Consider the following 24,131-nt stretch of genomic DNA (forward strand, 5'->3'; position numbering starts at 1 on the left):
AGTTCTAGACAACAGTGATATGCCAGGTCAGAAATGAATTATATTACTGACTATCCCAAAACTCCAGATGTCTGCCCCAATATGCCAAGTTATCCAAGATGACCATCCCAATCATCCCCAAACCTCCGTTAACCTTGGTATCATGTATTTCCCCAAAGATAAAAAACACCCGTTTCCCTTCCATTCAGCATTAAAATCTTCCATCCTGTCTTCGACATGAGTCAACCGTTGAGTTCCTCCAACTTCAGTTTCCCATCTCATCGTCCTTCGTATTAAAACCACCGTCCAACCATCCCATCACTATCCTTCCATCCCCCTACGCCTCCCCCTCCCCCAGCACCCCCCTAACCCGTCCAATCCTTTCCAACCCCCTCTCCAGCACCTCCAACCGCCTCCTCCTCTCCCCCTCCCGTCCCACCAACTCCCCAACCCTCTTCTCCAGCTCCGCCCTCGCCCTCCTCTCGCTCGCAACCATCTCATTCGCCTGCTCAAACAAACTCACGCTCAGCTCCTCCACCTCCCTACTCGTCTGATTCAACCTCTTCTCCACCTCCATCCTCCTCGCCTGCTCCCTCCCCAACGCCGTCAGCAAATCCCCCGTCGTCATTTGCCCCGACTCTGGAGCAGTCGCCAGACTAGGAAGATTATAAAGCGTCGCAGAAGGCGGCACACTAGGTATAGGTGAACGAGGCGAGACCGGAATCCAAGGCAAAGGCTTCAAATTGCTCGTCGATTTCCTCGACGACAACAGCGCAGAAATCCTCGTTGCGGCGGCAGGAAGAAATGATGTTCTTGACGGCGAAGGAAGGGCCGATGTTACCGAACTAGGAGGGGTAGGCAAAGGGGAGCCTTCCTGAAGTAAGGTTTGTTTCTGCTGTTGGTGTTGTTGGGGTTGTTTCTGCGGTGAAGGGGACGAGGAGGATGTTGTTGGCGATGAGGAAGAAGCCGCCGACGGGGAGCTAGGAGTTGACGATCTTGACTCTGATGACAACTGAGCGCGGAGCTTCGTCAGCTCGTCTTCGTAGTCGGCCCATCGGTCGACCGCTGCTGAGGCCTTTGCGTTGAGGAGTTTGATCTGGGATTGGAGCTCGGTGATTTGCTTCTGGGCGGAGAGGAGGGCGACTTGGGTTTGCTGGTAGGCGGGAAGGGAGGGGAGGGAGAGGGGGGTGCCGCAGGTTGGGCAGCTGCAGCTTGTCGTCGCGGCGGTGCTGGTGCTGGGTGTGGTATCGTCGGTGCCATTGCTGTCGATGTCTGCTGGCCCTGTTGCTGTTCGTGGCCTTGTCCCTGTTGTTTCTGGGGTTGTGGGTGTCATGACCTCGGTGGCGATCATGGTTGTGTATCACCGCGCGGCGGCCGTCGGTGTGTCGTCGCAAGTTGGGAGACTATCACGGAGTTTGTTTCGTCGAAGTGTAAAGGTGTAGGTGGCAGGAGAGGCGACGTCGTCTTTGATGTTTGTTTGCCATGAGCTGGAATGAAAAAGAGGGCGGCTAGGCAATGGAAGGAAGCGTTGGTGGCTGCGTCTCGGCTTGGCATGCGAGGTTTGCAGGGATCCAGCGCTCCCCCCTCCACCAGGGCCAACATCGTCATGGACATGCGCATTATAGATCGGCAACCAATCCGAGAAATCGTCGAGTGGAATTTTATGTCACTAACGCTGAGTAGCTGCAGGTACCGCTTTCATCCCGTTCTTATTCGCTATGGAACATCTCGTCCCGCGGGTTGCTTGGACATGGACTTTCGTCCGTGTGCTCATGCAAAGTGAGCCCGCCATCCGCTTTGTTTCCCTTAAACCCCTCGGCAGTCTGCTGCCGTCCTCCACGATCAAAAGTGTAACATATTATGCAGACATTAATCTGAGATAAACAGATGCTTAGCTCTCGCTGGTCTTTGCTTGAACCAACCCGCTAGTGCTCTCTCGTATGTGGTGACTTTTGATTCAGATCCCAACATGTCTGATCAGATGGCTGAGGTTGCCCGTGGATGTGGTGAGCGAGGCTTACCCAGCCTCGTTCATACGACCGGCCGGTCTTTGGCCTCGCATTTCGTCTTCAATGCCAGCCTTTTCAAACATCCGATCACAATGGTCAATACGATCTCCAGATGTTTCTCATCCTTGCTCGACAGAGTGAGTCCCCTCCTCTTCAATATGGCTTCGCAACCTTTCTCAACTCAGTCAAGCCGGTCTCCGGGTCCCGGTACTCCTTCCAACTGACAGGATGCATCGCATTGCCGGCTTCACTCGTGGCTAAAATAACACCCAGCTCATTACGAGCAGTGGAAAGATAATAGTTAGCCTGGTCACCCAGTGAGATCTGTTTACAATGTTAGCAAACTGTTTGATGTCTCAATGACCACACAAAAGCACATACCACTTCAGCCCTGACGATATCCCCCGGTCTGAAGCTCTCATAGATCTTGACCCTGTCCTTCTCTGTAGCCCTGACATCCTGCACACGGATCAAGCCCTGCCATTCAGCATCCAGCACCGTGTCGCCGCACACCAGTATCGCAACAACAGCCTGCCTCGGTGTGATGCGAATCACTCTGCAGAGTACCACATTCCCTACCTCGGGCAGCACCTCGCGCTTCTTTTGGCCGGCGGGGTCGGAGCCCGCGGACCGCGTGGGGACCGTCACCGAGATTGTGGGGAGCTCCGCAGGGGCCGGGGCCGGTGTGATTTTTGTGAGCCGCTTCACTGGTCCTGGAGCTTTAGCAGGTTGAGCGATGTGTACTGTGCCCATGAGCGAAGCATGAACGTTGTGATTGTGAATGTGAGTCCCTGGCCCGGGCTGGTATCGGGATGTTGAACCCAAGAGCTGGCCTGGGATGGCCAAGGTGGGGTTTGATGTTGTCATGATAGCGAGTATCCTTATCGCCCTTCAACTCGCTTCTATCGCAATGGAGGGGTTTTCAAAACAACTGCTTTGAAACTCGATCGGAAAGTGCCGCCTGGGGTGTGGAAAATTCGATATGCCAGATGTGAGTGCCGTTGGTTTGAAAAAAAGTGAGAGCTACCAAGTGATGAGAGCCTTGGCAAATGTCGGGAATGCGATATCCGGATGGTTCGACAGGTTCTGTCAGCGTGAGTTGGAGGCCGAAAAAAAGATGCAATCCTGCTTGCCAAGCCGATTCTGCCAGCTCAAGGGTCCTGTGGGTTTTTATCCCTGCGTATCCGTTGGTCCAGCTCATCTGATAACTCCACAGGAGCTCAAGCTAAACCCCGGTCTAGCCCGCTCACCGCCCACTCTGAGCCAGCGCAACGGTAAAGGGGAAGTGATGTGCGAGGCGCGCGACAGCTCGCGCTTTTGAATTTCCTATACAATTAGTGGGCTCAATTCCTCTTTTTCTTCCTTTCTCTCTTCCCCCCCATCCCTCTCCTCCTTGCCTTTGTATCTCCAAACATCACAATGGCACCCAAATCCTCTTCCCCGGCCAAGAAGGCCACCGCCTGTGCTTGCAGCCAGAAGAGCTGCTGCAGCAGTCTCACCACCTTCTTCAAGTGGTTCGCCATCCTCTTCGCCGTCCTGGCTCCCATCTTCTACGTCCTCGACCAAAACGTCGACAAGTTCTACGTCTTCAACCTCCCCCAGCTCGATGCCGTCACCAAGGCCGCCATCAACGCCCACCCCGGCGACACCAAGGCCATGGTCAAGTACATCGTCGACGAGCTCAAGGCCGACGTGACCGTCAGCCGCTACGTCAACACCGATGAGCAGTGGGTATTCAACAACGCCGGCGGCGCCATGGGAGCCATGTACATCATCCATGCCAGTAAGTCTATTTGCTTTTCCATCTCCCCAATATTGCATAACCTAACATTAAACCCCCCAGGTTTCACCGAATACCTCATCATCTTCGGCACCGCCATCGGCACAGAAGGCCACACGGGCCGCCACACCGCCGATGACTACTTCCACATCCTCACCGGCACACAAACCGCCTACGTCCCCGGCGAGTATGAGCCCGAGGTCTATCCCCCGGGAACCATCCACCACCTCCGCCGCGGCGACGTCAAGCAGTACCGCATGCCCGAGTCCTGCTTCGCCCTCGAGTACGCGCGCGGGTGGATCCCCCCCATGCTCTTTTTCGGCTTCGCCGACGGTCTCTTCAGCACGCTGGACTTCCCCACCTTGTGGAGGACGACGTATCTTACTGCTGAGCAGATGTTGGGGAATCTTGTCAAGGGCAAGTTTTAAGGGGATTGTGAGAAAGGAATAGACGGGGGTGTGTGTATATAAAATCTTTCTTGTACTAGTACGATATTATATTAGACATAAGAAGGAAGGGGGATTATATGACTGGGAACATAATGGATTGGATTGGGTTGGAACGCGGCATGGGATAAATGCCAGTGGTCAATTCGATGGGTTCAAAAATGGAATAATATGAATAATTCATCTGAGTTCTTATGCTGGGACAGTTAAAAAAAAAAAATGTTTAACTGCACCCACCGCAGCCACTGATGAATGCTGGATATGTTTGGTGGGTTAGGGTTGGGCATTCACATCTCACTTGCTCAAACTTACCAATCTAAGCTTTCCACATTCTTTTGGTCAGTCTGTCAGATGTTCACTTTGCCTATCGAGCGAGTAGTTATCGAAAGTCAGAGTGACTCGGTGCTAGTATTGGTGCTAATAACAAAGTCTGATATTTATTGACATGAGAAACTCGGCCTATCTTGCTTGCTTCAGCTTTTTTTCATCTCTTCACATGTGACAATAATCATGTTGCTTTATTACTATATATCATCGGAGCGTTGAGCCCCCCGGCCGCAAAAAGGTCAAGACCTGGAAAAAAAAGAATATTGAGGTTCGTGGGAGGGAGCGGTTAGAGAGTATGGAAAAGTCAAGTAAGTCCCTGCTCTATGAGAACGTGTGATAACGAATCCTGGTCTTCGGTGAATTGCGTTGCGAGTTCTTGACTTGCAGCTTCTCCAATACCTATCACAGGGCTTTTTCGTCTTATACATAGTTTTCATGAAATTGACTCTCATTCCCATTGACCTGCCGACTTGCATGCACCCTTATCCATGATATCCCAACAAACAACTCAACACCATCACTCACTCATTCACTCACTCACTCACTCACTCTCCCGATCTAGAAACCAAAAAATACAGATGGCTCGACTCTGTTCCTATTCCTACCCCCATTTTCAAATTATTTACAATTATTTATCGTATGACGCGTCTGAAAATGGGGTAAGAGATATATATATACACGGAAAAGAACAAAATGTGTTGAGTAGTTTTGCTCGCTTTACTTTTAGATGAACCATCCCCCTCCCATCCCAAACTTTTGATAGCCCATTCATCCGTTTGCCCTTTCAAGCCATTCACCCATCCTTTCATCCCCATGATTTGGAACTCGACAAAAAACCCCCCCCAAAAAAAAGGAGCATCCCATATATCCCTCCCCCTCAATCCAACTTCATTTGGTATTTGATGATGATGATGATGATGATGATGACGATGATGTGAAAAAGTTTAGAAAATAGAAATAAGAGAAAAACCACCTATATAAACACACACATATGAGATGTGGGATAAAAAAAAGACAAAATGAAAACCCGCCATCATCTTTACATGACTCTGGTCGTTTCCATCCCGTGAAATAACAAAAGGGGAAAGAGAAACAAGATGTCTTCACACATCCCATCGTCGATCTGCTTTTTGCTTTTGATAAAAAACTTCGCCACCCCCCTTCCCCCCCCGCTCAAGACCATGCTCATTGGACTCGCTTTCGCGCGCCCCCCATGACAACAGAAAATGCTGATAGGAAAGCAGTTCCTCCATAAAACCAAAAAAAAAAAAACCAAAAAACCCCGGTTTTTTTTGTGGCCGCAGTCGCTAATCTCTCCGTCTGACCAAGAAAAAAGATACGGAAAAGCTCAACATCGAAAAGCTTAAACAACCCCCCCTCCCAAAATAGAACAGAGCCGTTTTGCGCCCTCTATGCAAGCCACCCTTCATCCTCCCGCTTGGGACCTCGCATCACCAGACCCTCATCCTCGTCGTCATCATCCTCATCTTCAGAGTCGTGCCTGTCTCCATTTTGGTGTTGGTGGTGGTGATACTCCCCATTTCTCGGAACCGACCCGTTTTGTTGTTGGTGGTGATTACGGTCCCCGTTTGCGTGTCCCTCTTCTGGCTGGTGATTACTGCCGCTCTTGACGCCATAATCGTTACCGTTGCCATTGTTCTCCGGCTCCGTCTCGCCTTCGTCCTCCTCTTCCAGCATCCACGTCAAACCATTCGCGTGCTCCTCCAGAGGGAAAACCTCGCGCGCATACTCCTCCAGCCCTCGTGGTCCTTCCCAGAGCTCCAGGGCAGTCTTGGGGCAGTCGTTCTCCAGCTCGAGGTCGCCAAAGTAAGGGGGCTGCTTCTTCGGGTCGTCACCTCCAAGGGTGAACAACGTCTCCAGAGCCTCCAGCTGGCAGCGATAACCCTCGGGAATCGGCACCGTGACCTCAATCGGGCCTTGGACATAGCGCACCGGCCGACCGACCCCCTTCGCAAAGTGGCGGCACGCCTCCCTGGGAGTGAGCATCTCGTAGGCGAGAGCGATGCGCTTGCCGCCGCCCCATTTCTTCACACCGTCCTTGAAGATCTGAAGGACGGCTGGCCCCACGTCATGTTCTGCATCAAGCCAAGGAAGCTTGGCGTCAGGGTGAAAAGGGGCCTGCCAGACAAAGGAGCCGTCTTTTTGCAGGGCGGTGCAAAACAGAGGGTACGGAAGAGATGTGAAGTTGTTGTTATATATACCCGTGTAAACAAACGTTGCTGGCAACCCGATTTTCCTAACATATTCCTCGACCTGGTGCTTCGAAGACCAAAGTGGCAGCGATGGCCAGTCTGGGTTATAAGTGTTGTGATCCGGCATGGATGAATAAACATAATGCTGAATGCCTGCCGCCTTTGCTGCGTCGGCAAGAGCCTCGCCGATGAGATTCTCATCGCCATAAAATGTGGTGTTGATAAAGGCCAGCTGGGTACCCCGGAAGAGCTCCTTGATCAGGTTGTGATTGACGCCGATGCCGGAGATAGGACCATTCTTAGATACGTCAATCTGTGCAGGCTCGCCGGGTTTGCTCTTCTCCTTTGTGTACAGCTCTCCAAGGAGGACCGTCACGTTGGGATTGGTGGCCACTTCGGTAGCGATCACGCCCTCGAGATTCCTCATCTGGGCTCGAACATGGTAGCCGACTGCTGTGGCAACCCGGATGAAGGAAGCAGCCTGTCTGCCAGCAGCATTGATAACGGCGATTGTCTTATCAGGACCGGTCAGAAACCTTTTGGCCGGGCGGAAGGTCAAAGAATTATTCCTCGACATGAGGGGTGAGCCATCTGAGTAGGAGGACCTGGAGTGTTTGTGTCGCCTCTCGATTTCGGTTTGGGGGTGGGTGTTGATCCTGATTTCCCTGGGTGCCGGGGCCGGCCTGTAGGCAAGGTCTGAGTGTAGCTCGACCGTCATGGTGAATCCTTTCTGTTGCGAAGATGATCTTGGGTGTAGATAGGGGTGGTGTATGTATGCGAACTTTTCGAGCAATCCGTTGGCTCCAGAAAAGAAAAGTCGGTTTTAACTGTTCAAGCTCCTCGATTTCTCTTTCTCTGAGTCTTGGAAGAAAGACGACGGCGGGTTGGGCGTCTCTGGCGCAGTGATTTCGGATGGAGTGCTATCGGTATCTCGCCAGTGATAAAGGACATCAGATTGACACAGCTAACTTTCACGGGCATGCGCCCCAAACGGCCCAGCAGCAGCGGTGTGGGCGGGAGGCGGCGCTTCAGGGAGGGTGCTTGAAAACGGTAAAGCTTCTGGTGCCTGGAAACAAGCAGAACTGTTTCGCAGACAGGAAAGGGTGGTTTTGTTGTGATTTTTTCTCTCTCTCTCTCTCTCTGACTGCAGAGAGACAACAGCTTGTGAACCCTGACGGATAGGATAGCTTTGGTGCCGCGTCGCACACAAGGAACGGGTTGAGCTCGGCGTCGATGGCGTATTATTCTGGGCAGTGGTTATCTGTTAGTGGGGTTCTTCCCGATTGCGGGGCAAGCAGGGGCACTGATAAAAGATAAAAGAAGAGACAGGCAAGGCAGGGCAAGGTAGGGCAGGGCAGGGCAGCAGGACAACAGACCACAAGCAGGATGGAGGGCGGGAAGGCGAAGACGGAGGGTGTCACCCGAGAGGTAGATCAGAGAGAGAGAGAGGTATGGATAGGTCTCTGCTTATGCTTTTTTTTTCTTATCCAGGGCTTGGAGATAGGATGACTCGGGAGATAACACAAATCACAAAGCTCTGTCCACCCTCTCCAGCGTTGCTCTGGGACTGACCACATGACGAGCTTCGTGATGAGAAGACGACGGGCGGCATGTCCCATGCGGGCATCGTTGGACATTGTCGCCGCCGTTTCAATGACAGGGACCTCCTTGCGCAATCGCGGCAGGCCAACAAAGGGAAGCAAATCGAAAGCTCGCAACCCAGCTCTGGCCGTGCTTGCGGGACCCGATCTCCCCACTCTCCAGAGTCTTGTTTTCAGTGCTAAAGACATCGTCCCATGCGGGAAATGGGGCGAGACAACTTATCGACACCCACCGTATCCACAGCAAAGAGCTCAGCAGGACGGTCAGAGAGAAAAAAAAAAAAGCTGCCATGGACGCGGTGAGTGCCGGCCAATCGGGTACACCTCGTCCACCTAGTCCAGCGCACGCTTCGTCGTCTGCTTCGCTCAATGGCCCGATATTGATATTGCCTACCTCTCTGGAGGAGCAGCAAGCGCGGGTTGAGCTGGGGCCTGGTGGGCAAGCAGACTGATCGAGACTTGATGATGTTGCAGACTGTTTGTCACAGATTCCAGGGTTTGGTCCGGCTGCCCACGCAGGCTGTGTGGATGACGATGATGGCCATGCCATGATCCGGGGGCAGTGAGAAAATGGCCGTAGTGTAGGGATGGATGTGAGCAACCTGGATCCGGTACGGAGCAGAGAGATAACGCATCAGGGCACGAGGCACAGGGTTGCATGTAAGCCAATATCAGCCGGACCGGTCTGTTAGCACAGTACCTTTTCTATGTCTCTGCTGTCCAGCGGCGAGAGAGGCTGTCGTACAGAATCGTAATGGCTGATAATAAATCTCATCCTCTTTCCAATGGCATTGCCTGGTGGAATTCGAGGTAAGCACAAGCTGCCTCGCTGTCTCAAAGAGGCAGCCGCATTCGGCATTTGCTGTTTGATATCCGTGCAATCTCGCTCACAGTGCTGCCAGCTAGAGATAACGGCCTGGCTGGGCAGAGCACCACTGGGCTGACTCCATTTTCCACACCTTGGAAAACTTTTTTTGCTTTCGTCAAAGCCTCACTCCATCGATTTGACGGCCATCTGGGCATCCGCCGGCCTGGCAGGCTCCAGTTTCCGCTGCAGCTAGAGGTTACTGTTACCTGATGACCTTCCTATTCAGACCCCAAAAAGGCATTTCCTTAGCAATACATCTTGGCGCTCCCGGCGGTCGGCGCGCCTGCGAAAGTGCGAACGATAGAGATAGGGAGGCTGGAAAATCCCGACATCATCAACGAAGGGAAAAGCCCGTGCCGCACGAGCAATCATCCGAACTGCTGGTTGGACACATTGGATCTCTCTCTCCTCCACTTCGATTCATCCAATATCTAGCAGCCCCCCAAGAGTCTTCCATTCCATTGGCGTCCGCTTGTTGTTCCACGAAATGCTGGCTCTTGTCTCTCGGTGTCGGGTTTGTTCGATATCCATCCTCCCCATGGAGCAGCTGGGGATGTGATCCAAAACCGTGCGGTGTGATGGGTTGGAATGGTGGTGTTGTTTTGTGAGCATGTTCGGTTCGTTGAACGTCAAGAAAGGCTCGAATCCGGGCGCGGCCTTCCTTTTCAATTACGTACAATATGCGCCGCTAAGGCCGGTCTAGGGCAAGCAACAAGCACAGCACCATCCAGTGCACCTTGCGTCCAGGTATATACAGTTGGGTTTGTGTGCCACAGGGCCGCTGGCAAAGTCTGATATCTCCGCGGAAAATCAGATGGTTGTTGCAATTGCAATTCACTTTTACCAAACAGGTGTTACACCAACCACTCACACACCACTTACATCATCGCAGGGGTCCGTGGTTCGGCTGACCTCTTCGAGAAACTGGGACACGGTCCGACGACTGGCGTCTTTTGGCCCCTTGTGGGAGCGAGCCCTGCCGAGCCTGGGCAGTGATGAGATTGGAAGCTGTCAACCCTCTTTTTTTCCCCGCAAGGAGGGGCACCGAAATCGCGGGGAAGATCAGAAAACCTCTGCGGATAGCGTCCCTGGAAGTGCCTGGGCATCGAAGGGGCCATCACGGGGCCAAGGACTTCCGGAAGCTGGCGGTGAGCTCCGCATTCGGCACATCCCCAAGGCACGCACAGCAACATGGCTCCACAACGCTTTGTGGGTGTCGAACTCTCTGGTCCAGAGTCCAGACTCGATAAAGTACTACAACACACGCTGTGTCACGCGAGCAGCATGGCTCTGAGGACGGTTGATGAGTTGGGTCAAGACATTCTGATCAACATTCATACCCTTCCTCCTGCTCTCTCCAGTCAAACGGGCTGCCGTGAAAGCCCATGGTGGTCATCAACTGAACATCGTCCAACAAGGGACCCTCTGGTATCCAGTCCTCCACCGTCTGCTGATGCACGTTATTTTCACCACGGATGGCGCTATCAAATGTGTCCTAGCACAAAGTATGGATTTGTCAGTTGTCGTGGATCACTGACTCGGAAAAACGGCCAGACTCTGGGGAGCTGAGTAGGGAAGAGAGAACGGGGAGAGAGAGAGAGAGAGAGAGAGAGAGAGAGAGAGAGAGAGAGAGAGAGAGAGAGAGAGTGTGTGTGTGTGTGTGTGTGTGTGTGAGTGTGAGTGTGTGTGTGTGTGTGTGTGTGTGTTGTTATTGCACATACCCAGCCCATTTGGTCCATCCCCATACTGCCCAGGTCGAGCCATCGAGTATCGATTAATGATGCGGGCATGAGATCTTGCCGCGTCAGGGGCTGCTGCACATCCTCCATCATGTGGTGCTGCTGCTCCTCTGGACCAAGCTCGGAATCCCAGTGTTCATCTACGTTGCGCGCACGCGGTCGAAAACGTGTCAGTCACTCACTCTTCTGGCTGGGAATGTGTGTAAAATGGGGATTGGAAGGACGGATATATAACATACCGGTCACAGAGAGGCTGCCGACGGACAAGGGCTCATGGCTTTGCGATGTGTTAAGCCAAGAGTCCTCGTCTCGCACGTACGCCTGATGTTCCGGGTGGTGCTGGTCAGGTGCGAGCTGTTTGCCTTTGTTCTGCTGCTTCTTCAGTTCAATCTTCTTCAGCATCGTGGCGAGCATGTCAGTCGCCTTCCGGAAGACGCCGTCAGCTTCCGAAATGGTTTCCCATATCTGATGGGACCTCTCCAACATCTTTTGGAGTTGCTCCTCGTTTGAGAAGGCTGACAAGGCCGGGTCTAGACTTGGCCAGCAGCTGCTCTCCTGGTGGTCGTGTCTCCCAGACTCTGGCTCGTGCTGAAGGACAAGGTAGACGACCATGGCGGCGAGGAGAAAGTCGTGGATGGCCAGCGCGCTGATGTACCAGCCTGTTGCCCTCAGTGCGCCGCCGGGCAGCGTGGCCAGGTGCATGAGGTTTTGGTGGTCCAGGAGGCTGATGGCGGCTTCGAGGCAGATTCTCCGGGAATAAGTATGCTCGGGCTTGGGGACGGGCTCGATGAGGTATCGACGGTGCAGCACGCAACGACTCTTGTTGTACAGGGATATCAAACCGAACTGCTGGTTGACCAGAACCGGGGAGATGGGCTCGCCATCATAATCCTGTGGTGGCACGATTCTCTTCATGAAAGGGGGCACCTGGCTCCATATTTCGTCGAGTCGCATGTCGAGCTCCTGGACCTCGGCGTAGGTGGGTCGGGTGAGGGAGTTGGCTTGGCGGGCGACGAGACCGAAGACTTGACAGATGGAGGATTTCCAGATCGGGTATGTCAGCATGGTGTACTCGGTGTCGGGCCGGGCGGGGGGTAGCTGATGGCAGTCTTTGTCCAGGTCGTCATCGAAGAGGTTTCTGGGCGGGGCTGTGTCGCTCTCGATGCTATATACCATGCTTGGGAGGCCCATGTGGAAAGAGACGAGGTGGTCGAATTGGCAGGCTACATGCCATAGCCTTCGCCTCATTTCTCCATCAAAGGGGGGGATGTTGGGGAGCTTGTCGGGGTCGCGGTGGAGGCCCATTCTCAGCATGAGTCTGATGCAGACTGATATCAACAGGTAACAGGTCATCTGGGATGTTCGGTTGATGAGAAATTCAGACTCGATGTACAAGAGAAAAGGTTGTATTGTTGACGGTCCGGGAGACGAGAACTTGCCTGCCACCAGGGCCCAAAGGGCGGCGGCACGATACCCTCGGAATCGCTCCATCGGGGGAACGTCCGAGTCGCCCGCCAGTTCCTGGGGGGCGGTGAACATGGAGAACGACGTTCCCTGTGCAATGATTACGAACAACAACGCCAGCCATTGCAGAGACGCCTTGTTCGGATCTTGCCAAAACACAACACAATCTTTGGCAAAGGTCGGCTGGTGGACGCAGTGGTGGGTCGGGCTGGCGGCATCGAAATAACGCCGTGTCAGCCTTTCGACCACCGGTTGAGGGGGGAGCATATCGATGAGATCCTGCTTGCAGGTCGGGACGGTGTGAGACAACAGCAGCAAGCCAGGTGAGTGCGCGTCGTCGGAAGAGCCGAACCCTGCCGCCGCGTCAGGGTCGAGGCCTGCTTCCCCGGTGTCTGCCTCCCCATCATCGTCGTCGTCGAAGTAACTCTTCAGGTCCTCGATCTATTTTATCACCCCTTTTATCAGCAATCCACCCACACCTCTCTCCTGGTCAAACCGTAGGAGAACACTCACATCCTCGAGCATAGCCATGAAATGCGTCGCCCCTACATACGTAGCACTCCCCTTGCCGCTCTTTCCCAGCACGACCTGCCCAACAGGGACCGCGGCTGCTCTTTCATCAGGGCTTTCCTCGTTTTCATCGTCGTGCTCGTCGGTTTGATACTGGCCAGTGGCTGAAGAAGAGGATGTAAGCGCCGGGATGGGACCACGGATGTTGGGGTTGTTGGTGTGCATCATGCCCCTGACCATGGACTCTAGCCTTTTCAGGCGGGCAGCCATGGACCGCTCGGGGCGGGCTTTTTCTGGTTTTGGGGCGTAGATACAGAGGTCTTGACGGGCTTTTTTGAGGCAGTTTTTGCAGGGTTGTTGGCGGTCACCTGGGTGATTGATGTCAGTTGGGTTGACAACTGCAGCAGCGACAATGGGCGCAATCGATCGAGGCGGGCAGGTAAGGGAAAAGGGAGCAGTAGAGTAACCCCAGTGGCCATGCTTTGATCGTCTGACATGAGAAGGTTGCTGTTCGGGCTGTGGGGAAAGAAAGTTTGAAGTAGACAGGTCAACAAGTAACGTTGAAATCGTGACGTCTGATTTAGGGTAGGTGTCTTGAGAGAGGTAGGCAGGTGTGATATAATACAGTAAATGGTGTGAAACATAGAACTTGTGTGGCTAGATGCCCTATCAAGGGTTGGAGATCAAGCCATGATGAAGATATATCTCACAGTAGAAAGCGAAAAGAACTAGATACAATGAAAGAAATGAATGAATGAGTGAACAATACATACATTTTTGCTTACTGGTCCTACAAGGACCACAAGATAGCAGGACCCTAGTCCGTTTCTGAGCTTGAGTGGGCGGAAGCTGACAGCTATTGTTGATAGGTAGTTGCGGCCGACTAGAAGCTGCGGCTCCCTTAGGTAATAGATGATGAAGGTTTCTCGGGGGGTTCGTTGGCTTCGGGTTGACATGAATGTTGCTGCTACCGCTGCCGGTGCTGTACCCGCGCTGGGGAGCTTGTGGGGGCCGGGAGGACATGATGCCTCCTTGAGGTGTGGTGATCCAACCTGTCGGTAACGGTTTTGATCTTGTGTCCGTTTCTGGAGTCGGGCTGTATAGACGAGGCACTTGAGGATTCAATATCTGGCGACTCGGATCGGGTTTATCGTTGTTGTAGGTTGTATATAAGCGAGGCTCGGAGATAAGGGGTTTGGCTGTGGTGCTTTATTCCGGTTTGTCTTGGGTTGATCTTTGCTCTTGATCTTGGGAAGCTCGGTAGGTGAGAGTTGGAGAAGGGATTACTCAGCGGTATGCGCCCAAGGAGAGTTTAGCAGTGGGATTGATGTGATGTGGTGGCTGGAATACTGTTCTTAGCATAAGATTCAGGTTGTCGATTTGGAATAGTCGTGGTTGACTGAATATGATGCTGCAATCACGACTATGATCTTGATGTGCAAAGCTCTTTTTCTGTCGGTAGGAACTTAGTCTCCCTGCCGACAGCACTGGTATTCCCCTCTTCTCGGCAAGGGCCTTTGTCGAGCGCCTACTGTGTGGTAGGATCGCATTTACAACCAACATGCATTGGACCTACCCAACCATCGAGCATTATGGCCGAGGGTTGGTAATGTTTGGAAGGAGACATATCAATCATATCGTGAGGGGAAAAAAAAACCATATGTATTTGGGAATTTGTCTCGCTTTCTTCAGCCCCATTCCGATAATTACCATGCTGCCCATATGCATTTCCCTTTTTCCTGGCCCCAAACTCCAATAAAACAGAAGATATCAAGTCGGAAGAGGTCTGGGTATCCCTTGTAGCCATCCACTGCCCTCCAGCCATGCCCTTGATTTTCACAATATCCCTCGGCTGCCTTGGTATTGCTGTGCAGCCTTGGCTTGTGCCATAAAAGCGCCACTAGGCCCAGCCGCTGGTTCAGAGGTATCGCTGTTGAGCAGAAACATATTCCTCAACCATGCGCCACGACTTGGCCGACGCCTTATCTCGTAGTATGTGATAGACCCATTTAGAATCCTCCCGCTCAGGTAGCCGGAGCACCAGGGAGTCTCTCGATGGCATATTTGCCCTTTTGGACGCCCAGAATGGGCACACCTGGGATCTTGCGGAGCCTTCGCTTGAGATCACGATCGTTGGCTGCTCTCTGTCAGTAAAAGCTCACCGAGAAAAAAAAAAAAGGGGGTTACCTACTGGCAACGATGTAGATACGGTTCTTCTGGACGCGGTCGACAATGCACTAGGCAGAGTTAATTAAATCAAGACACCGAAGAGAAGACGAATATTGGGAATTCTTACATCATCTGCATAGGTTCCCTTGTGGTCGCAGGTGAGCCTCGTCCACCTCTCGTCACGAGCAATCATCAAGGCCATGCGGTACTTGGGGCCCAGCTTCTCGAGTTCCGCCATGACGCAGTCTGTGATGATGATATTGACCGAGGCATACAGGGCGTCCATGGCAGATTCTAGAAGTGGCAACTTCGCCTGGATGGATCTGCTCAGGAAATTGGTATCGACGATGATCTGGTATGGTGGAACAAGCGAGGTGTTGAACTCGAAGAACATGGACGATGGTGCTTGCTGCGTGATGGTTAGTTTTGTCCTGTTCAGTTTGTGAAGATTATGAGAGGACAAGACATACAGGGACCTCGCGAACTAGTTCCTTCTCCTTCTTCTTGATTTCCAACTTCTTCTTCTCGGCCTCTGTTTTCCTCCTGTCATCGTTCTTGCCGATGACCCGCTTCATGCGGAACTCGCGAACTTTCTTTGCGACTGTTGTTATGTGGTTAGTGTCTGATGAGATGTGAAGGGTGAGTGGCGGACAGAAACTTACCACCCATATTGACGGTAAAGTCGCTGAATAATATTGGTATTGTCTGTGAGATGTTTCAAATCACTCGGTGAGTCTGAACTATCGGGTTGTCCGTTTGATGGTGACGGCTTCGTTTCATGTAAGTGAATGAGTTTGCTGATCTTGAATTTTTTGAGAGGCCTGGCACGGACCAAGTTCGTCCCAGTCCCAATTGCAGCATGGTGGCGTGGCCCCGGCGCGTTGCACAGCGGGCGCTGCGGCAATCCCAGACAGCTGGCAACCGACTGCCCGCCTCGAGCCCAGGCTGTCTTTAATTAAGGTTTGGCGGCGTCCAGGAACAGGAGGAGCGTCCTGAAATCATCTTGGCCCTGAAATGCAAGAACTGCAGGGCGCTCGCGATGCAGTAGTTAGGTGCGTCTGCACTCAATATGCAGGTATCCGTCTGCTTTCCACCATGAGATGGTTTGTGAAGGACAGTATCTTTCTGCAAATATCATAAACATAATAGCCTGATGGGCTGAGACGCCGCAGCGTTGAGATTTGCTGGATCAGCGTGCCTGCGTTTGCCAAGACCAAGAGTGGTCCGGGGGAGACGAACGGGGAACATGGGAGGGGGGCTGACGGTTTTTACGGGGGGCCACCAACACGAGGAGGGTCTCCTTTTTCCCTACTGCTGGGCCTCCCTTTGTCTCTCCATCTATCTGTGCTATTACCTAGCCCTCGCTCGTGTCGCTACACTACACTACATACATCAATTTACATTCTTGCCGTCGGCCGTTGACACGCGCGTCGCATCCCCTCGTTACCCATTTGTTTTGAGATAATTTTCCGCCGTGTGTCTCTCGGCCTGCCTGGAACTTTGCTTCCGTCACCACTGAGACCTGGGCAACGCAGACTCAGCCCCGTCCCTCCACAACCACCCACTCGGAGTCGATCCCTTCGTTGGTGGCTGCAGGCCTTGTCCGACAACAAAGTCCTCTTCTCCAGGTTGAACCCCGCCAGATACTCATTGCGACCTTGAATACTGGAACAGTTATCGTTCACGAGGGCCTCGACGACACATTTGCCGCAATGCGGACATCATCACCACTGTCGCTGAGGCGCGCGCTTCTGCTGACGTCCTTCTTCGCTGCCGGAGTCTACGCCCAACAAAACAACAACGACGACGAAGACGAAGCACAGACATCGCAAACACAAAACACACAGCCAACGCCCACAAACAACCGGTCATCGACCTCCTCCGCGAATGCGCAAACGAGCCAAACCTCTTCTCCCACCAACGCTCCTCCCCCGCTGTCTTCCAGCACCCAATCCGAAGAAACACTCCCTTCCCTCCCTCAACCGACCGCCGACTTGACCCTCACCGATCTCCCGACCCTCTCCTCCCGTCCCGACCTCAGCATCCCGACTTACCCCCCTCCCGCCATCCCGCCCACCCACAATGCTCCCTTCATGAACCACTCGACCCTCCCAGACGGCACCGTATTTATCGCCGTCGGCGCCATCCTGGCCGCCTTTGGCCTCGCCGTCCTCCTCTGGCGCGGCATCCTCGTCTGCCTCCTCCACCGCAGCGTAGAACGCGCGGCCATGGCCCAGCACGCAGCAAACGACAAGTCGGCCGCCTCCTTCCCGGCTCCCCCGGCCCAATTCTACAAGTACCTCGAGCGGGAATCCAACGCCTCTCTTCCTGTTGCTGGCGCCAACTCGGGAACCAACAGCGGGATCGGCACCCGGCGCACCCACCGCGGTCCTACCCCCTCGGCCACTCCCTCGCAAACAAACCTGTTTTTTTCACCTACGGCCGGCCACGGAGCGGCAATGGGTGGCGGCGGTGCCGGAGCGGGCTCCTCAAACCGCGACTCGAGGTTTTTACCCTCTGGGTTTTATGCTTCAGCATCACCCAACCCTGGTGGTGCGGGTGCGGTAGGTGGTGGTGGTGGTGGTGGTCATCAGCATGGAAACTCTATTAGTCTGTCTACCCTGCGACCGGCATCACGAGGAAGGGGGCAGATGATGGGGCCTAGTCCGCCCGAGTCCCCGTCTATCGATCCGAGAATGGGAGGGGGATTTAGCTCGAGCTCGCTGAACTTGAACAGGCCGCCTAGCGCGGGGGCGAGGGCGCCGAGTGCGTATTTGGATGACTTGTTGGATGATCAGCCGGGGTTGTTTCCTCCTGCTGGGGGGCAGCCTGGGCAGCAGGGGGGTGGGTATAATGGGGGGCAGCAGAGGGGGAGGTTTTAGGTTCTTTTTTTGTTGTAGGGTTTCTATTCTGGGTTTGGGGAGATGGGGGTGGTTTAAAATGTTTATTTCTGGGGTTGTTGTGTAGTAGTAGTATGGACTTTTTTTTTAAAAAATTGTTTAGGGATGGCGGGGGTTGGTGGTTTACCTTTTTGGGGCGAGTGGCATAGCAACCTTTTTTTTTTTTTTTTTTTTTTCCTCTCTTCTTCTTTTATGGAAATTGTAGGAGGGTGGATGCCTGAGGGTGGTGTATTTTTTATTTTTTTTGTTTATTACTATTGGAGCATCCAGTTTATTGTTTTTGGCGGTTTGGGTCAGAGAGAAGAGAACTTTTTTTTTCTTTCTTCTGTGTCTTTGCTGAGGTGTGGTGGTGTGCTGTGTTAGTGTTGTGGACGATGAAGTTATCAGAATATTGGGGGGGTTATGGTTGCGACCTTGGTTGGATTTTTTTTCTTTGTTGTATGTTGTTGTGTGGTGTTTTCATTTGTCCTGGAGTGAGCGGTGTTTATGTCTTTTGTTCTTATATGGGGGAAAAAAAGGGCTGTAAATATTCCCCTGATAGTTGAATCACAGGACCATACCAGACACACTTCATCTTTCCACTATCCCAACTTACACCAGGACCTGCCAGCCTCGTTTACCATCTCACACAATTTTTTTTTAAAAAAAGCCGGACGGATACTTGCAGTGACACTTGCACAAAACCCGGACTCTTACATATGTACAGGACAAGTACCGGACATACATGCAGCAGACAGGCAGATAGGGACATGGATCAGACGTAGTACACACAAACCGTCCTTTTTCACTCCCCGGACTTTGCCGAGCAGCTTCTCGGATGGTATTTCTGCTGTCGTGACACAACGACTGGACATATTACTCCGGTTACAGCCACTCGTCAACATCCAAGCCACCCAAGTCTCCAAAACAAATATCGAAGCATCGCTGAATTTTTACACATTACTACTATCCACAATCGTATACCACCACCGCCACATGTTTCCCTTTCCGCTGTTTACTGCTGCCCACTACCCAGTATATCCTCCCCCCTAATCCCGCTCCGCTCGCACATTCCCCTGAAAATCCCCCCTTCCACCTCCCACAACCCCCTCGGCGTCCCAATCTCCGCTATCCTTCCCTTGTCCATCACCACAATCCTGTCATAACCGATAATCGTCCTCAACCGGTGCGCTATACACAACAACGTCTTCCCCTTGAACCCCTTTGCCATCGTAGCCTGGATCTTGTCGTCTGTTTCCATGTCCACTGACGAGGTGGCCTCGTCGCAGACAATGATCTGCGAACCGCGGACCAGTGCCCTAGCCAGAGCCATCAACTGGCGTTGCCCAAGACTAAAGTTGAGACCGTCTTCTTCGACCGTGCTGTCGAGGTGGATTTTGGAAGACGAGGAATTATTCTCCCCCCGGTTGGCGGATGCTTCAGGTGAGGAAGGGGAAGGGGAAGGGGAAGGGGAAGGGGTGTCAGACACCAAATCGGCTTGACGCAAGGCACCCCAGAGTTCAAGGTCCGAGTGCTCGCCAAAGGGGTCGAGGTTGGACCTGACTGTGCCCCGGAAGAGGGTCGGGTCTTGGGGGATGATTGCCAGCCGGGAGCGGAGGTCGTGGAGGCCAACGGTGGAAATGTCAACCCCGTCAATGGTTATTTTTCCAGACGAGATCTCGACAAGGCGGAAGAGGGTGGACATAATGGATGATTTGCCTGCCCCTGTCCGCCCGACGATACCGATGCGCTCGCCGCCTTTGATGTGCATTGATAAGCCCTGCAGGACAAGAGGGAGACCCTCGCGGTAGCGCATGTGAACATCGTCAAAGACGATCTCGCCGTTTTGGGGCCATTCTTTGGGGAGTTCGATGGTCTTGAGGGGCGCTTCCTCGTCGAGCTCGGTACCGTAGTACAACAGGCGCTCGACCGCATTCATGCCGTTCTCGACTTCGGCGAGCTGGCGGACGGTGAATTGAATCATGCCTGCAATGCCGAGGATGTAGGACAGGACCAAACCGCCGATGGAAGGGGGCACGGAGAAGCGGGATGTGACGACCAAGATGCCCGTTGTAAAGACGAGAAGGTTGCCGATTTGATCGAGCCGGATTGACAACCACCGCTGGTTGGAATAGGTCAAGAAGTAGGCCGAGTCCATGTCGTCAATGGCTTGACGCAAGTCGACAATGAACCTCTCCTTGAGACCGTAGGCGCGGATGCTGGCCACCCCGGAAAGACCTTCGCCAAACTTGGCAAAGACGTTGGACCGAAGGATAGACTCCAAACGCTTGACTTCTCTCGCCGAGGCTCGGTAGTAAGATGTAGCAAACAGGAAGAGAATAAACAACGGAACAAGGGCGATGACAAAGTAGTAAAAGAAGGCGATGATGAGACAAAACACCGAAATGATGGAGCCTATGCTGAAGAAGTACATGCGCATGGCATCAGTCAAGTTGTTGTCCATGACATCAACGTCTCTGCTGAATCGGTTGGTGATGCGGCCCAGGGGAGTAGTATCGAAGAAGGACATGGGCGCGCGCAGGACCCTGGTGATGGCGTTCTGGAGCATGACCTTGCTGGCCGTCGTTCCAAAGATGGATAGGGACACCATGAAGGCGAACATGAGCAGAGCCTGGACGGCACCCAGACCGGCATAGACACCAATGTATTGCCCTGTTGAGAGACTCCACTTGTCTGCTGTCCACCACGAGAGCCACAGACTGGTGACAATGTTGGCGCCCTGAGAGATAATCAGAAGGAAGAGAACGATATAGAGGTTGAAGATGGTGCCGGAAGCCTTGATGTAAGACGTGTACACCGACCACGGCACGCTGGCCACCGCTCGCTCTTCGGCTTGCATGAGCGCCTTGCCCTTCTTCTTTTTCTTCTGTCCACTGTCCCCGGGAACTGTTGCAGCAGCGCCATCCTCCTTCTTCTCTTCAACGGCCGTGGTCTCCATCAACGTCCGGAAACCCTCCGAATTTTCCATGAGGTTTTTGAACGTGTCAACAGCCTGAATCTTGCCGGCCTCCATCCAGATGATTCTGTCGCAGCGGTTCAACACCCAGAGCTGATGTGTGGCCAAGATTCTGCACTTGTCCTTGAGAAGCCCACAGATGGCATTATCGAAAATGTGTCTTCCAACATGAGCATCAACCGCGCTTAACGGATCGTCCATCAGAACGATGTCAGCGTTGAAGTAGATGGCGCGAGCAATGTTCAACCGTTGCTTTTGCCCGCCCGAGATTGTGATGCCTCTCTCGCCAATCTCAGTCAAGTCGTTGTTAGGCAGCATATCCAAATCCGGCTGCAGAGCACAAGCCTTGATGACATCGGAATACCACCCCTTGTCCATTTCTTTGCCGAACAGAATGTTCTCCTTGACCGTGGTATTTTGAATCCAAGCATACTGGGGGCAGAAAGCTCTGGACGCTCCCAAGACGACCTCACCGCTCGTCTTACGCATGTCGCCAGCCAACGCAGCAAGCAGAGATGTTTTGCCACTGCCAACAGTACCAATAACAGCGACGAGCTCATTCCGGCCAACCTCGAAGTTGAGATCTTGAAGTTTGAAGGGCTCCCGCTCTTCCACTAGAGTGCTCGCATCCTCGCTAGCATCTCCAGGCGTGGGCTTGGACTTGCTCTTGATGTTTGTCCCGACAGTCCCATCGCTATCCTGGGTAGGTGTCCTTTCCCATGTGAAAGAAGCATCATGCATCTCAACCGCATTCTCGATCTCCGGGTCAAACTTGGCCTCCTCTTCCCGCTCCTCGGCCAGCACAAACTCCTGAATACGAGAAATCGACGACCAAGCATCCGTCACCTGGCCAATAACCATGGGCAACAGATTTAGTGGCATTCTCAGACCGTTGAACAGAGCCAACGACGAGAAGATTTCAGCAGGCGCCAGGTTGTGGTTGGTAAGCGAGTAGGTGATAAAGGCCAGCATGGAAGCAAAAATGGGCAGTGAAATGCTGATAGCCATGATGGCATTGCGAATCGAGAGAAGGACTTGAATGGCCGAGATCTCGCGGTTTCGAAAATCTCCCAGTCTCTGCAAAAACGAGCCCTCCCAGCCGAAGAACTTGACGAATCGAACCGACTGGAGGATTTCCTGCGTCAGACTGACTCTCTGGTCGGTAATTTTGTTGATGTCCTTTCTCCGCCTGAACAGGCTCCTGATGGCCCTGGTGAGGATGGGCATACCAACAACCAGCAAGGCAAAACCAGCCAGGGCGCTGTAGGTGATGTTGACGAGAAGCAACGCAAGCGTGATAAGACACGACAAGGGAGCAGTCCAGATCATGTGGAACAAGCCACAGGCCTGATCAACTCTGTACGTGTCGACGCTCATGATGTTGATGATCCTGCCATTTCCCCAACCTTCCCCATTAGCCCCAGCATCCTGTCCCCCCTTTCCACCCCTCTTATCCTTCCCCCCCTGCTTCTTCGCCGCCACCGCAGCAGGAATATCTGGCAACCCAACCCCGCCCGCCTTCGCCCTCCCACTGACCACCATACTCTTCTCATAGATCAGACTAATCAAGCTCGCCCTGGCCATCCCCCCGATAACCATGCCCCGGTAGATAAAATGGTTGATACAAAAACTCGACAATACCTGCATCCCCGTTACCCCAACAACCAACCCTATCCCCGCCGCCAAATTTGGCTCCGGAAAGTCCGGTACCCTATCCGCAAGCCAGGCGTCCTGCGCAAACTGGATGAGGTACCTCAGCGTGAACGGCGCCATGACCTGAAGGATAGTCGCCAACAGCTGGCACATACCGCCCAGCCAAAACTCCCAGGCGAATGTCTCGTGCATAGCCCACAACAGAGGGTATTTATCCCCTCTTTTGACCCTTTTCTCAAACGACTCCTTCATCCGCTCCGTGAGCGGTTCGACAGACCGGTCAGGGTTGACTTTGTAGATGTCTGTCGGCTGAAGAGGGCGTTTATAACCCGTGGTCATGAGGGGGCCCATCCAGTGGAAGACGAGCTTGCTGAAGAAACCGGCCTTGTGCTCGGGAGAAACTACCCTCTCCTCCGGGATGGGCGGGATCTTGCCCCAGCGGAGGGGGTTAGGTTGCTTGTACCATGGCTTCTGAACTGGTAAAGGGGGGTTGGTGAAAACGGCCGAGTTCACGCTTGTGGCGTAGGATTTGATGCGGTTGAGCTCGTTTCGTTCCTTGTTGTTCTCGTGGTCGTCATCGCTGCCGTTGCCCGCACCGCCGGCGATGGTACCAACGGCTTCGATGCTATCATCGTCATCATCACCACGTCTGAGTTGACGGTCGGCGGTTTGTTTTTCCTCCTTGATTTTTTCTGACGACTCCAAGCTTGACCGTGAGTAGACCCGAGCAAGAGGGTCTGGTGGTGGAATGGTGTGTTCTTCTTCGACTTTTGGTGGAGGTGGTGACCTGGAGGGTGAAGGTGGTGAGCCTGCCATGGTTATGGCTGCCGTTGGCGGGCTCAGAAACGGGACGACTCAACGGCCGTCAGTAGTGGGATGGACCCTGCAGAAGTCACCGGTGCGAGTCGAAAAAGGTGACCTGTTAAAACTATTATAGGATTGTGACGGCGGTGTCAAAGAAGCACGCCACTGCATTAGCAGGATGCTAGCGTTTCGACAGTTGGGGGGTTACTGTGGAAATCCAACAGTCGTCGCGACCGAAATAGGCAGCTTGAGGGTTTGTTTGTTTGGAGAGGTCGAAAATATGACGATGACACTTGGAAGCTCGGGGAAGGGGGGGGGGGGTTATCCACTCAATTATTGAACACGCCCAGGGCATTCATTCAAAAATAAATATGAGAGGGTGAGCAAAAAGTGTCCGGGCAGTAGAAATTGTAGGAGCAATAGGTAGAATAGAGAAATAGGTTGCCAAAACTGGCAAAAGGTTCGACCTCGTTGTTGTCGGAGAGTTACGAGTGCGAAGGGTAGGTAGTGTAGAAAATTGATTAGAAAGCAAAAACAGGGGCTTAAAGTTCCCTGCTCTTGGCCTTCCCCCAGCGTCTTTTCCCTCTTTTTTTTTTTAGTTTTTTTTTTTATGTCCGTTCCATGTCCCGATTCCCGATTCTTTACGATGGAGGACAACAGCCAAACCAGAGTTGGATCGAGCTAGCGAAGAGCGGCAAGTCGCATATGACATG

The 24,131-nt window shown here is 53.1% G+C and overlaps 8 protein-coding genes across 8 annotated transcripts; 2 read left to right on the forward strand and 6 right to left on the reverse strand.

Annotated features, from left to right (window-relative positions):
- Window positions 1-316: 316 nt before the first annotated feature.
- Window positions 317-1,330, reverse strand: QC763_210990 (uncharacterized protein; the record flags this gene model as incomplete). The annotated part of the gene is made up of 1 exon (XM_062910142.1): window positions 317-1,330. The coding sequence occupies one exon, from the start codon at window positions 1,328-1,330 to the stop codon at window positions 317-319; it is 1,014 nt and encodes a 337-aa protein (XP_062769028.1).
- An 811-nt stretch (window positions 1,331-2,141) lies between these two features.
- On the reverse strand, window positions 2,142-3,675 carry CSL4 (exosome 3'->5 exonuclease subunit ski4 (Csl4); the record flags this gene model as incomplete). Its single annotated transcript, XM_062910143.1, has 2 exons — window positions 2,370-3,675; window positions 2,142-2,312 (listed from the first exon to the last, which is right to left on the reverse strand). Exons 1-2 carry the CDS (start codon window positions 2,853-2,855, stop codon window positions 2,142-2,144), a joined length of 657 nt encoding a protein of 218 aa, XP_062769029.1. The 5' UTR covers window positions 2,856-3,675.
- ERG2 (C-8 sterol isomerase) lies at window positions 2,884-4,454 on the forward strand. The gene is made up of 3 exons (XM_062910144.1): window positions 2,884-2,979; window positions 3,205-3,771; window positions 3,832-4,454. Exons 2-3 carry the CDS (start codon window positions 3,408-3,410, stop codon window positions 4,194-4,196), a joined length of 729 nt encoding a protein of 242 aa, XP_062769030.1. The 5' UTR covers window positions 2,884-2,979; window positions 3,205-3,407; the 3' UTR covers window positions 4,197-4,454.
- A 1,497-nt stretch (window positions 4,455-5,951) lies between these two features.
- On the reverse strand, window positions 5,952-7,472 carry QC763_211020 (uncharacterized protein; the record flags this gene model as incomplete). Its single annotated transcript, XM_062910145.1, has 1 exon — window positions 5,952-7,472. One exon carries the CDS (start codon window positions 7,470-7,472, stop codon window positions 5,952-5,954), a length of 1,521 nt encoding a protein of 506 aa, XP_062769031.1.
- Window positions 7,473-10,550: 3,078 nt separating this feature from the next.
- QC763_211030 (uncharacterized protein) lies at window positions 10,551-14,401 on the reverse strand (the record flags this gene model as incomplete). The annotated part of the gene is made up of 5 exons (XM_062910146.1): window positions 13,710-14,401; window positions 12,940-13,304; window positions 11,202-12,867; window positions 10,945-11,102; window positions 10,551-10,718 (listed from the first exon to the last, which is right to left on the reverse strand). The coding sequence occupies exons 1-5, from the start codon at window positions 13,957-13,959 to the stop codon at window positions 10,551-10,553; spliced, it is 2,607 nt and encodes an 868-aa protein (XP_062769032.1). The 5' UTR covers window positions 13,960-14,401.
- An 86-nt stretch (window positions 14,402-14,487) lies between these two features.
- On the reverse strand, window positions 14,488-16,312 carry FCF1 (rRNA-processing protein fcf1). The gene is made up of 5 exons (XM_062910147.1): window positions 15,768-16,312; window positions 15,576-15,706; window positions 15,233-15,514; window positions 15,128-15,173; window positions 14,488-15,073 (listed from the first exon to the last, which is right to left on the reverse strand). The coding sequence occupies exons 1-5, from the start codon at window positions 15,772-15,774 to the stop codon at window positions 14,961-14,963; spliced, it is 579 nt and encodes a 192-aa protein (XP_062769033.1). The 5' UTR covers window positions 15,775-16,312; the 3' UTR covers window positions 14,488-14,960.
- A 505-nt stretch (window positions 16,313-16,817) lies between these two features.
- Window positions 16,818-17,987, forward strand: QC763_211050 (uncharacterized protein; the record flags this gene model as incomplete). The annotated part of the gene is made up of 1 exon (XM_062910148.1): window positions 16,818-17,987. The coding sequence occupies one exon, from the start codon at window positions 16,818-16,820 to the stop codon at window positions 17,985-17,987; it is 1,170 nt and encodes a 389-aa protein (XP_062769034.1).
- A 1,012-nt stretch (window positions 17,988-18,999) lies between these two features.
- On the reverse strand, window positions 19,000-23,430 carry YOR1 (ATP-binding cassette transporter yor1; the record flags this gene model as incomplete). The annotated part of the gene is made up of 1 exon (XM_062910149.1): window positions 19,000-23,430. The coding sequence occupies one exon, from the start codon at window positions 23,428-23,430 to the stop codon at window positions 19,000-19,002; it is 4,431 nt and encodes a 1,476-aa protein (XP_062769035.1).
- Window positions 23,431-24,131: the final 701 nt, after the last annotated feature.

The sequence above is a fragment of the Podospora pseudopauciseta genome (assembly GCF_035222475.1).
Source record: "Podospora pseudopauciseta strain CBS 411.78 chromosome 2 map unlocalized CBS411.78m_2, whole genome shotgun sequence".
Classification (NCBI taxonomy): Eukaryota; Fungi; Ascomycota; class Sordariomycetes; order Sordariales; family Podosporaceae; genus Podospora; species Podospora pseudopauciseta.

Bases quoted from the DNA above. Each gene is read 5' to 3' on its own strand.
- FCF1 (XM_062910147.1), bottom strand. The intron at 15,515-15,575 runs GTATGTCTTGTC...ACCATCACGCAG, and splicing joins AACTAGTTCGCGAGGTCCCT to CAAGCACCATCGTCCATGTT. The intron at 15,074-15,127 runs GTAGGTAACCCC...GACAGAGAGCAG, and splicing joins CCGTATCTACATCGTTGCCA to CCAACGATCGTGATCTCAAG.
- ERG2 (XM_062910144.1), top strand. From the start codon at position 3,408: ATGGCACCCAAATCCTCTTCCCCGGCCAAGAAGGCCACCGCCTGTGCT. The intron at 3,772-3,831 runs GTAAGTCTATTT...TAAACCCCCCAG, and splicing joins CATGTACATCATCCATGCCA to GTTTCACCGAATACCTCATC.